General features: G+C 42.5%; 1 protein-coding gene across 11 annotated transcripts in view; it reads left to right on the top strand.

The window, feature by feature from the left end:
* Window positions 1-718: 718 nt before the first annotated feature.
* Window positions 719-12,338, top strand: part of LOC119440557 (sterol regulatory element-binding protein cleavage-activating protein) — a 134,213-nt gene continuing 122,593 nt past the window's right edge. For all 11 annotated transcript variants that reach the window (XM_049661916.1, XM_049661914.1, XM_049661911.1 and 8 more), the window contains exons 1-3: window positions 719-967; window positions 7,311-7,461; window positions 11,975-12,089. In XM_049661916.1, the coding sequence (XP_049517873.1) occupies window positions 7,313-7,461; window positions 11,975-12,089 (264 nt within the window). In that variant the 5' untranslated portion in view covers window positions 719-967; window positions 7,311-7,312. The remainder of the gene's footprint in view (window positions 968-7,310; window positions 7,462-11,974; window positions 12,090-12,338) is intronic.

Below are 12,338 nucleotides of genomic sequence, written 5' to 3' on the forward strand. Positions count from 1 at the left end.
GCCACTAAGGACATTATGCCAGGATACCTACCGACGATTTGTACAGGTTTTTCTAGGCCCAACCAGAAGCGTCTTCTTCAAGTATACCGAGTCTATACCAAGTATACCGAGAACATCTTGCGCACAGCAAGATGTTCGTATGTTACACACCACCCTACTTCTCAGCACGCACATCGTGCGAGTTATCAGTGCATTATCAGTTATCAGTGCGAGTTATCAGTGCGGTTTCAATGCTGATGTCTTCACGACAAAAACGAGGGAAGATGGCCGTTGACGCTTTTGATAATAAAATAAGCAATGCACGAAGAGCTGCAGAGAACGCACTGAATGTGCCAGGCCAGCTCTTTTTTGTTTACGGTATCTGTGCGATGGTATTACAAATTCGGAGAAAAGTAATGCAGAAGTGATCGATTACATTTGAGTAATTTCTCTATTGTTTTCGTGTGACATTATTTGATAATTGTAATCAATTACATTTTGGAGTGAAGTAATTGGTTTCATTTTTTCTGTAATGTGTACAAGTCTGTGTGCGGCTATTTATCTAAAAACTTACAGAAACAATCTAACGTTTTGTTATCGCAAACGACTACAGCGCTACAAAAAGTGCAACGGAAAGCTTACACAACAATTTTCTCAGAAGTTGCGCAAGGGACAACGAACAACTACGGAACACTATTTCAAGTTTTCTGCTTCTCTCGCCAGGAGGCGATTGTGAGAAAACCGTGTGCGTTTCTGCGGCCGTCATGTTGTTGGTGTGTTATTTTCTGCTAATATCGCTGGTAAATCGTTTTGACTTGTTAAGTCACACTTACGTGAACAGACACTGAAGAAGTGCAGACTACCACTGTTGATTTGATGCGTGTTTCTAAACGGCGGCGTCCACTGACTTCGAGTGTTGTGCCTTGCGGCGTACTCTTGGCGTGGTGAAGCCACGAGCGTCGAGGGAAAACCACGCATCGTGAGCGAGGTAGTATGTGTGAAAAATCTTCACCGTGGTTTAGATGAAGTCAACGTTTTTTGCTACTCACGGCGTGTTTTTTGTTGACGAAGCTTCACCGTGATATGTCACTGCGCTTCGTTATCCGTGGATCGCTTTACATTTACGAGAACTCTGAACCCGCGGTTATCACAGTTGTGCCCCGCGTCAACTAGTCACATCACTCAGCTTAATATCCCTACTCTGCGTGTGTTCATAGTATAAAGCCTGGGCGGCCTGGCGCCGTTGTCATTTTCGATATTCTCGATTGACTGCGGTAAACGACCGCACGCACGCACCCTCAGCGTGGCTTGCGATACGGGGATGACCTGGAGCGTGTTACTCGGGTCGTAATTTACATGGAATGTGTATCGTTGGAAAACGTTTAGCGAATGTTACAAACACCGGTTCAAACAGCAGAGATCTGTGCACTAGTCTGTGCTGCATGAGTAGCTTGTCAGTAGCAACTGCGGCAGTCACGATTATCTTTGGAAATTACCCCATTCCCGTTGCTCCAGCATGCCTATCAGTGCGAAAGCGCACATTTCATACTGTTTGCAGCGATAGAAAGTTGCCGTGACTGCACGCAGGTTTAAATTTAACTTTAATTTTTGATGGGCGAATTGCTTAGTATTTTTTACGCTTCCTTTTGCGGTTAACAGTGGGAATGCGCCGGCAGAGTCCACCGGTATACCACGGTCGTTTCTAGACGCGCGAAAGTAAATGTTGCCAGTGGAAATAATTTCAGCTTCCATAAGTTACTGGTAGTTGCGACAAACCTTCACAATCAAGTTGCTCGGTTGCCTGGACGACAAGATCACCGCTCGCACTGTCGTTCTCGATGGCATCCACTTCAGTTTCTTTTTTGTTTTGCGAGCTACTGTGCAGACGACGCCGTTCCGTACTCTCGCGTGAGCCGGCAAGGATGTGCTGGTAATGCCGAGCCGTTGGAGCGAACCCTTTGTTCCCGGCGCGAGCAAAACCGACAACCATCTCAAATCTCACGACGCGATGCGAGACGTCTGTCGGCGCTGACACCTCTGCCGCCGGTCTAGCATCCTCACAGTGTCGGCTCTACCTGCGCTGCCACCGTCGTCGTCAGAGGTTTCTTTCGCAGGCAGCATGGGGAGAGATTTATTCCTGCACCTGAAGCCGAGATTACAACAGCAAGTCGGAGGCGGTATTTTTACTATTGGTATGAACAAAGTGCCGCACTCAGTATTTTATGTACGTTTGCTTATTCATTAAGTAACTAGCCTTTTGCCTGCTTGTGAGAAGGTATTAGTTACAGGGAATTACTTGGGTGCAGTCACGTTATGATGTGCTTATAGGAAGCTTGAAATGTCTAATGCATGCCATGTGAATCGGAGTTCAGTTGTTCCCCTACTGGTGCCGTTTAAATGTACCTATACAGGGGTCATGGCCTATTGCAGTGCGGAGAGTGATGCAGTAGACAGAAAGAAGCCTGTGAGCATGGAAAATGTTTAATAGGTATATTGTAGAGTTGCAGACACGTAAGCCAAGGAATTTGATGGCAGAAACACATTCGAAATGAGTGCAGCAAAAGTGTACCAAGCAAATTGAGCACCTGTTACATTTGCTGAATTTTCCTAAGTGGCACTATGACCTTCATTCCTCTCTTCATGTGTGACACATTTGTGTCATTGCTGTCACTTGTTATTGCTCTTGACTTCAGGGGCATCTTATTTCCTGATATATTCGCCTACCTCATTGTATGTTTCAGGTCAGTGACACCTTGATATCTAGGACAGTTACTTGTCGGCAGTAAGTTCAGCTGCCATGGCAGGCTGACTGCACAAATGCAAGCTGTGTCCTTTTTGAAAAGCTCGACTGTGGTCAAGGACTTTATCACTGCCTTTTCTTTCACTCCATTGTCTTCCGTAACCTCATTCAGCGTTGTCCTGTGAATTCAGAGGCAGTCCATTTTGCCATTAGCTTTTTGAGGATATTACTTTCTGAGCATGCTCATGGCCTATATCAGTAGAAGTAAGCACAAATTGTTGGTAGGTGGATCTGCTATCAGCATTAGTGGTCACATCACATACTTGTGAAATGCATTGACAAGATAGACATCAGCTTTTAATTATTATTGGGAACCACTGCTGTGCATGCAGTGTTGCACGAAGTGAAAGATCACTCAAGTGATTGGTTAGTAATATGACTTTGCAGCTTTAGATATAGTGAACAAATACCCACGAATGTGGACAGGAGGACAGGTGCCTTAGATCATTTGGTAGAGCACTGCGTGAATTATGTAGAAGATGTGGGCTCAGCTCCTACCGGTGGCAGGTTGTCTATTTGTATACTTTTGCCCTTTTAACGCGATAGCGTTAAGAGCCCCGTGTCGCAGAAAATCTGGCATTGGTGTCGGCGTAAGCGCTGGCGTCCGTTGCGGAGAACATCATCCGGAACCACCCAGACCACACATGCCCTCCGCATGGCGCAGAGGCGTGAACTAATTGGATTTCTGGAAGTAAAATACGTCAGCAAAATCATAAAGTACGACTTAACCACAACCTACAGACGTGATAGCGTCGGATTGTAATTTGAATATACGAGAAAACATAATGGCTGTTACGGGGGCGGAAACTCAAACACAAGCCACTTTTCCAGCATTTCTACCACTCATACAGCGGCGCGTCGTCGTTTTCTCTTTGCAAACATACCATCCAGATGGCACTCGCCTACTCGGCAGCCGCATGTGGAGCCGAAGTCGGGCAAAATTGGAGAGTTTTAAAAGAAAGCTGCAGTTGGCCAGGAAGCCTGACAAGCATTCAGGGATCTTTGAATGCTATTGCGTTCCACTCTTAAAGGCAAAGCTTAAGTGTCCTCCCAAATTTTTCCTTACTATTTCTACTCTTCAATTGCAATCACACTTAATTTTCTCTGTGCTTTCCTTGGCTTCATTATTTGCTTCGTGTAGTTGTGGCTAACAAAACTCAAGCCCCTCGGTTTCCCTTCTTTTTCGTTGGCCCTAAATGTGTTTTCTGAGGTGAAATAGCTTTCCTTTATATTTTCTATAGCTTGGATTGTTGTGACTGACATCTATTGCTGATAGTAGTCAAGTGTGAGGAGTATGGCTCTCCTGCTTTTAAAAAAAAATTCTGTGTAAAAAAGAAACTTGGGACTATGGCTGGGTTTTAGGAAATAGAAGTCCTTTGCTCATGCATGAAGTTCTGCAAGAATTTTCTCCTGAGGCGCCATAACACCTTCATCTTTCGTTGTTTAATTAGCAAAGTAAATTATTGCAGAGCTTAACTGTAGCCTTCACTAAGTAGTAAATTGCAAGGCTGACTTGCAGCTTATTTCATGGCATGTTTCTATCCTCCTACTTATTTTGTTAGCAATGTATTGGTAGGCAGCCCTGTACACACGTCTCACCGTAATGAGACTTGCAGTAATGTACACATGAGTATTTTCATTAGTACAGTGTTGATACTTGCATTAGTTAGTATGTCAGTCTAGATTTTCTCCAAGACCCCAACAAAAACTTTCACCCACACTTCTACCTTCTGAATGTTTCTGTACGGAAATTGCCTTGCTCTTCTGCACACGTAATTCTGATGAGCTTACAGAAAATTTAATGCCATGTGGCTTTCCAAATCATGTGCACTGTCAACTGAATTCTTGCCTGATAATCTTTCTTTCTGACATAATATAGTTCAGTGGAAACCCTCTAGGTGGAGAGATGTAATTAGATGGAAATGGGTGGATGTCTCATTTTCCATTTAATCTTTCTTTCTGTATCAGCATCAGTTCATACTGTGCAATATTTTTACTTCTCTTTGTGGCTGCTCTGTGCAACTTCATCTGAAACAAAATGCTGATGTGGTGTACGTACAGTGTTTGTCAAAGCTGATTTCATTCTTCATGTTGACGAGCCTCTTCCATTCTCGTTTGTTGAATTTCTGTCACACTAACAATTGGCACTTAAGAAATCTGGGCACAGCTCCTTGCACGTACTGTCAACCGCAACAGTTTACGGGATGCAGGATCTGAATTCTCGCTAAGCGTGGTCACACAGCCTCAAATTAAATGTTCCAGCATGTAGTAGCCTTTGCCACCTACACAGTCATTCATTAAATTAGAAGTGCCATGCATTAACAGTGTAGTACATCACATTTGCAGGCGAAACCACATCCCATAAACTTGACTGTACATGCTTGCATTGCTTGTATACTGTAGAAGTTCTAAAAATAACGGGAGCTGTTGTTATCAAGCTTTCTACCGCATTTTTCAGCATAAAAATTACCAATGTGTATAACAATAATCTTGTAGATATTCAAAGGAGTTGTAAATTTTCTTCAGGTATATCTGATATTTAAACTAAGTTTACCTCTGGCTGGCAGAGCAAGGTATCTGCTCTTTGTACAATTCTGGAGTTTTTTTTTTTTTTTTCGTTGATAGGATACAATAACTCTGGTCACAGGTGATATGGCTTTAATGGAACGCTCGAGGGGCCACAAAAACAAATAACACTAGGTGTTCTGTTTTGTTCAGAGTCTGTTACAATATAACAGCAGTTTCACTTCCTTTCTGCTAGCATGTGCTTGCTAGATAAAACGCTTTGACGAGTTCACTTATGAAACATGCACGGACGTTTATGCAATGACAGTGTTGGTGGAAATACTGATGATCGGTTTTATGCTTGGCTGAGTGCTGGATGCTGACATTTAGTTGAAAAATTAGTTGAAAATTTAAGCTTGCGCTTTGCTGCTCTGCTCCGCTTGTAAAATTGCTGAATTATGCACGAGGGGTCTTGGGGATGAAAAGCTTACAAATCGTGCTTACTTCACCCTTGTGATACTTCAGTGTACCAAGTTGGTTGGTATATGCTATGCTTATGGAAGCTGGCTGAAGGCATAGAGTTTTGTCCAATAGTTTACCAGAGAAAACTCTGACACTAGTGCCTACAGGAGTTGCAAGCGGGCCAGCATCATGGGAATGGTGGGTAGTACGTGGATTTGCCTAAAGGTCGTCCTTCTGGCTTCAGATGGCTTCGTGACTTTGTAAACTCATCATTTTGAATAAACATTATTAAAATTGGCCGACGTTAGGATTCGAACGCAGGACTTCTAGCACAGACGCCCAATATTGTAACCATTACGCCACAGACGCATGCATAGAAAACAGCATAGAACATCCTTATGAATTTCTCACGGGCAAGCCAGCGTGTTGAGACGCTTGGCACATTTCGGTTTGGCCACCTCGATGGACTTCATGAACCGCGGCAATTAGTAGCAGTTATGCCTGCTTGCAGAGTCTTCCGCATTTAGAAAAAGTATTCATTGCTATGAAATTTAATACAATGAAGGCAAGGTAAAGCATGATAAACAAAGCCACAAGAACGTCTAAATCCACAAGCTAGAAGATCAGCCAAATGCATGTACTAATCATCATTCCTATGGTGGCTGAACGATCGCAGTGTCAGAGTTCCTTCTAGTAATTATTGTAGCAAACTCCATGGCTGACGGACGTGCTACGGGCACTGATTTTAGAACCTAGCTTTAAGTAAACTACTTGAATAGGCCACTTTTACAGCAGTGCTTTTTCCACAAATTGGCATTTATTATATTAGCAGTTTTCTTGGTCATTTCAAGTATGTTTGTGTCTTGTGTTTTTAGAATGCCCCGTGCTGCTCCGCTCGAAAGCATGGCTGCCTGCATTGAGATCTTCAGGCTTCCCCCTTCTTGATCTCTCTTGCCCCTTCATTTTTTTATCATTTTGTGTTAGTATAGACACTTTTATCCCGGACGACAAGAAAGGGAGAGTGTGTTTCACAAACCGGCAGATCCCCCCCCCCCCATGCCCCCACCCCATCTTCTGCAGCCAAGCCTTAGCAGTGTCAGCAGTCAGCTTCTGTCAAGTGGCCACTCCGGCTTTCTCGAGTCCCGTCTCCGGGTGACCCTGAAAGTCGCCTAGTATCAGCAGTAGCAGTTGTCTTTCGTCCTGCCTTCTGTTCCTGTTCTTCTAGTCTTTGCTATCCTAAAGAAAGTAATGCAAAGCTTTGGATTACACCAGAGCATAAGTAACAATGTGATAAGAAAGACGCGCGGCGGAGAGAAAGATTAGATTTACTACAATGGGTGGCTGGGCAGCCCAGCAGTGAGGGATGGGGGGTGGGGAGAGATTGGGGGAAGCTCGATGCTGCCGTGCCCTAAGTTTAGAAGACGCGGTGGCAGCCGCAGAAAGCGGGCTGCGTGCAAGCAGTGCGCGTGGCGTGTAGGCACCATGGCTCCCCTGTCGTGTTTCTATGCCGTGAGAAATGGCCGGATCGGTCTAGTGACTTGCCAACGGCGCATCTCCTTCCCAGCCATGCAGGGTGTCCAGGTGACATCGTCGCCGGCCAAGTCGTACACCATCAAGGACAGGATTGCCCAGATCTACTATAAGCATGGCCTTTACTGCTCCAGCCACCCACTCACGCTCATCATATTTGCGATCTTCACTTTCATGGTGGCCTGGTGAGGCTGAATTTCTTCTTCTTGTTTTTCAGCATTGCTGCTGTAAATTGCATGTACATATTAAGGAAGAAAAAGCGTTTCGTATTTATAGGTAAACTATTGAATTATAATTTCAGCTGTTGACAAACGGTTGTGGCTGGTACATTCTGCAGTTGTCAGTGTTTTTGTTTGCTTGAGTGTGGAGGCCTTCAAAGTATGTGTACAACTCATGGAAAAATGAGCCAAAATGAAAGGTTTGGTGATTAAAGCGACTTCTAAATGAGGCCATTTGTCAATGAAGCCTCAGAAAGTCAATTCTTCAGTGCTTTCTTAGACTTCGTTAATGGGGCTTATTTGGTAGTCACAAGTGTAGCATACAAATACACAGATATACATTGTGCCACTAATGATGAGGATGATGGGGACGGTAGTCCTCATCATAATTGCCTCACATGATTGAGTGTTGCCCTTGTAGGAAGGTTTACAATCATTTCTAAATTACAGGCTGTCTACAAGAATTCCGACTCCTGCAGCATGTTTCGTAATTTACCAGACGTTTGTATTATAGGAAATTAAATATAACTTAAGGCAAATATATGATTTATTATGGAAAGATATCATGCAAAACTAATTTCTATGCCTCCTTCAACAGAACATGGTGTGATAAGGCGTGCATGGACAGCGATTGAAAGTTTGAAGGAAGCAAGAAAGCTGTGTGAATTGTATTGTCACAAATGCAGTAGACATGATGGTTCCGCCTGTCTCAACATGTGCTTAAATTAACTGGAGTCATGATTGTCTGAGTGCGAATTACTGCAAGTAGACGTGTAGCCCTTTGCCAAGTAATGGTAAACGCTATTATAACTCTGCAGCTCTGATATTTTACTTGTTTTTCTCACTGGCACCCACAACTTTCTGAGTCATGGTTTTCTATCTTATATAAATTTGATGAAAGCAGTCGCAGGTGGCTGAGAAATTATGGGCCATTGATACAATATCCAAGCCACGGCCTGCAGGCAAAAACAAGGCGCAAAGTTTTTTGTACCCTTACTCATCTGTCTTTGCCATCAATTTTCTGCACGCTTGCTCACCTACCCTTTCTTTAGGGGGAGCTTATGTTAAATAGAGATCAAACACATTAATGATGGCATCTCAAAATGAAAAAAAAAAAAAAACAAACTTTTCATTTAGAGTAAATCCAGTTGCACCATTCACCTAACAATGAGATATTAACAAGAGTTGGTTTCTGATGCATCAGCAACCCTGGTTGATGCCAGTTGGTAATTTAGAACTCCCTTTGTTTGTTTATTTTTTCTCAATTCGTGTCAAGAGCATGCCAATATCAATGTTGCGAAAGTGTATGTCACTGTAGCTAATGCGTCAACTGCGTTGCTGAGCATCTTTTTGTTGGTAAAATGCGTGAAAAATGATTATGCCCACATCTTAGATAGGTCTCTTATTTCTTGTTGGTAAAGAATAGTAAGGTTCACAATGTGTAGCACATTAGAAGAAAGATGTTGGAATCTTGCTGCTTCATTTTCATGATGCTAGCAGCACACCATATCTTTTATATTAGAAGTCTAGCTTTGTGCTGTAAGCTTCTCTGAAATTATGCTTTTTGTTTTCTGCATATAAAAAGAAGCGAGCGGTATTTCTCACAACTCTTGTCGTTCGCAATTCAGTGTTTGTATATGGCATACTACATTTCGGCATGTTAACACTTCTAATGTTCTAAGTGAGCTAATTTTATTTAAAACAGAATTTTCTTGCCTCTTCAAATATGCCTATTCATGCATTAAGGGGGTAAACCACCTGCTGCAGAAATATTGAGGTCTCTGCATGCTTTATATGCAACCACATTACCTAGTTTTTCAACACATCAACTAAATTTTTAACCCTTTAACCCCCAAAATGGTCCAGGAAAAACATACCAAATTTCCCGATTCTTTTTTTATGTAGCCATGAATTTTTCTATGCCATTCTGATTCTGAAAGTATATTCCTTGATTATGTTTCTTCCGGACTTCTGTTGTCCTCAAATGCTGAAAATTTATTCCAAAGCCAATTACCAGTTTATAACTCGTCTTTGGCGATGGGAACAGCACATCGGGCTGAATGAATGTGACTTATCATTGGCGATATTGGTACAAGCTCCCACAGCACGTACAGCTCAGGATCAGCAGTTAAAGGGCTAATGCTCATGCAGCATCTGCTACAAATAAGGCATCTATTTACAATTGGCCTATAGGCACAATGCAGTGTACTTTCAGTCTATAGGATGTATTAGCCGTTCACTGAATGTTTTGGCTGTTTGAATGTTTTGAATGTTTTGGAATAGGAAAAAAGCAGCATGGCGTCTACCAGAGAGAGTATGAATGTTGACCATCAAAAGATATTCGGAACTTGAAATACTTGCAGGTGTTGTGGAGATGAGTCGACCTCTTCTTGACAGTGGTGACAGAAAGGAATTGGTTTAATTTACTGTTGCAATGCCTTGCGCTCACACAATCGGCTTTCTGCTGCCTTCTGAGTGTGCACTCCAGCGACTGCTCTGCATACCACCTAAAAAAAATATTTGCCGAATCAAAAGACTCGTAAAATTATTATTTTTAGAAACCGAAGTAGATGATAACAAGCATAGCTGAAGGAAAAGAAAAACAAAAACAAAAGAAAAACTATGAAGAGCAGTTAGACAATTGTAAGACTGGCTCAGTGAAAATCACAAAGACCATTTGTGTTACGAGAAATGGCCACCCTGCTCAATTTAATACGAGCGCTGTTAAAGTGAATGCACCGATAGGCTGCGCAGTTGCACACATTGGTTTGGTTTTCCTTATACACAGTGCAAATAAGATTTGGTTAACACAGGTTGCTTTACCTGTGCACATTGATTAATACAGACCCTGTTATTACCATGACTGCCGTTATTATCCAGTGCGAGCAGTCATTTGCTTCATGTTGCTGCACTTATTTGAATCCTTTATTGATGATTGATGAGTGTTGCCTACAGGCAACATAGCAGAAAAAAATTTTCAGGAGGTTGAGGGTTGTGAGGAGCCTATTGTAAGAAAAATTGGGCTGATGGCCCCTTATGTGGCAAAAGAAAAACTGTTGCAGGAAAGGGAAAAGCCATTTCATGATTATAATGGGCTTTGGGTTCTCTGTGGGAGTTATAAAAAATGTTCTCGAAATTCTAGTTCCTTTGTTGAATGAACATAGCACTCAAAGTTTCTCTTTATTCATGCTCATTTAATTTCAATTCCTGATTTACTAAATATAATTATGTACTTCTTTAGCTATTTGTGCTCGATTAGTGCCTGTTAAATTAAAAAATTCAAGTGATGCCTACCCTTGAGAACAGCTGCTGTTGCACATGCAATATTTTAGATGCTTCTCTTGAATGAAATTTGCTATATGCATGCTTCAGTTTGAAAATTTTGTGCATTGCACGTTGAAGTGCATGCGAAAAGAAATAAAATGTTAATAATACTCCTTTTTTCATTATGTGATAGGAGAGTGCCCACAATCACGGAAAACATTCAATTTTCAGTGAATTTCTCGGTTCTTCAGGGAAAACAAGGAAGGAAATTCAGTGGTAAACAAATTTCACCCCAGCTGCTTTGAATCGGAGAAGCAGGTGCCTAGAGTGTTTATGGCGAAGCTAGTGGTACGTTAAGAAAGGAAGAAAAATTTTCAACTGAACCTAGGCATTTCACGAGTACTGGTCATTGCTGATTTTGTGAGTGTCAGCCTGGCCAAGTAGCTGGAATATCCTCAAACACAGGACCCAGTCAAATCTGATGTATTGCACCCTACCTGAACGACAGTGTACTGGTAGTAGTAGCTGTTGAAAATTATGGACTGGCATGGCAACTTGGCAAGCTATAAACCACAATTTCTTTTCCTTGCACCTGAACCTCCAGCATCATAGACTGCGGGGAATTTTCATTAAACACTCGGGGAAAACATGGAAAAAATTGGGGAACTTCAAATTGTGAATGAAGTGAACACCTTGGATAAATGCATAGTAATCAAAAGTAAGCAGAAGCTTGACGTCTGGTTCTGTTCAGAATACAGTGCCTTCTACATTCTTGAAATTTGTACACATGCTAGGCTTAAACCGTGGCCCTCGCTACGCATGTTAGCGCAGAAGAAGCTGAAATCTGTTGTCTCCTTTTAATTCATTGCGATTTTGTCCGTAAATGAATTTGGAGTTCAGATTTTTTTTTTTCCCCTTTAAGCAAGTGCATGGTTCAAAGTTAACTATCTCAGCATAAATTCACGCAGTCGGGAAGTTGAGTTAATCATCCCCTGAGATAAAGTTCTGTGCATGGTGTATTTCGTGCTAGAGAATGATAGCGGCTGTGGCAATACAGAGCCTATGTTCTTGCTGTCCTTGTCACTGTTCGCGAACTGTGACCATTGCACAAAACCTTGCTCAACAAAGACCCTCCTGTCCTTTTGCTTCGTCCCTGTGATGCAACACTTTCGCTTTCTTAGCTTGTCTTTTTTTTTTTTTCCTCTCTGTCTTTCAGCTACCCGTTGTTGCACATCCCACTACTGGGCAGCTCTTCGCAGCAGTTTGCCACTCCGATCTCAGTCTACAGCGCCGAGCTCGATGCTGATTCTCAGAGAATTGGCCCTCGTTGGGTGAGTCGCGACAGGGGCGACCTGTCCCTTTGTGTGTCTGTGTGTGTCTCTCTCCTTTCAAACAGGATTTGCCATGGGAAAATGGAAGCAGCCGGACAAGGGAGATGACAGCCTATTTGTGTGCTACTGTATCACAGCTGTATTTCATTTTAACAGGTTTCTCTGACGGGCTCTTCCTCTCCGGAGTTTTTGAGTGTGAATGGGCCATTCCTCAACACTTTAGTGATTGCTGACAGTTTGAAGCGCTTA

Source organism: Dermacentor silvarum, chromosome 2, assembly GCF_013339745.2.
Source record: "Dermacentor silvarum isolate Dsil-2018 chromosome 2, BIME_Dsil_1.4, whole genome shotgun sequence".
Classification (NCBI taxonomy): domain Eukaryota; kingdom Metazoa; phylum Arthropoda; class Arachnida; order Ixodida; family Ixodidae; genus Dermacentor; species Dermacentor silvarum.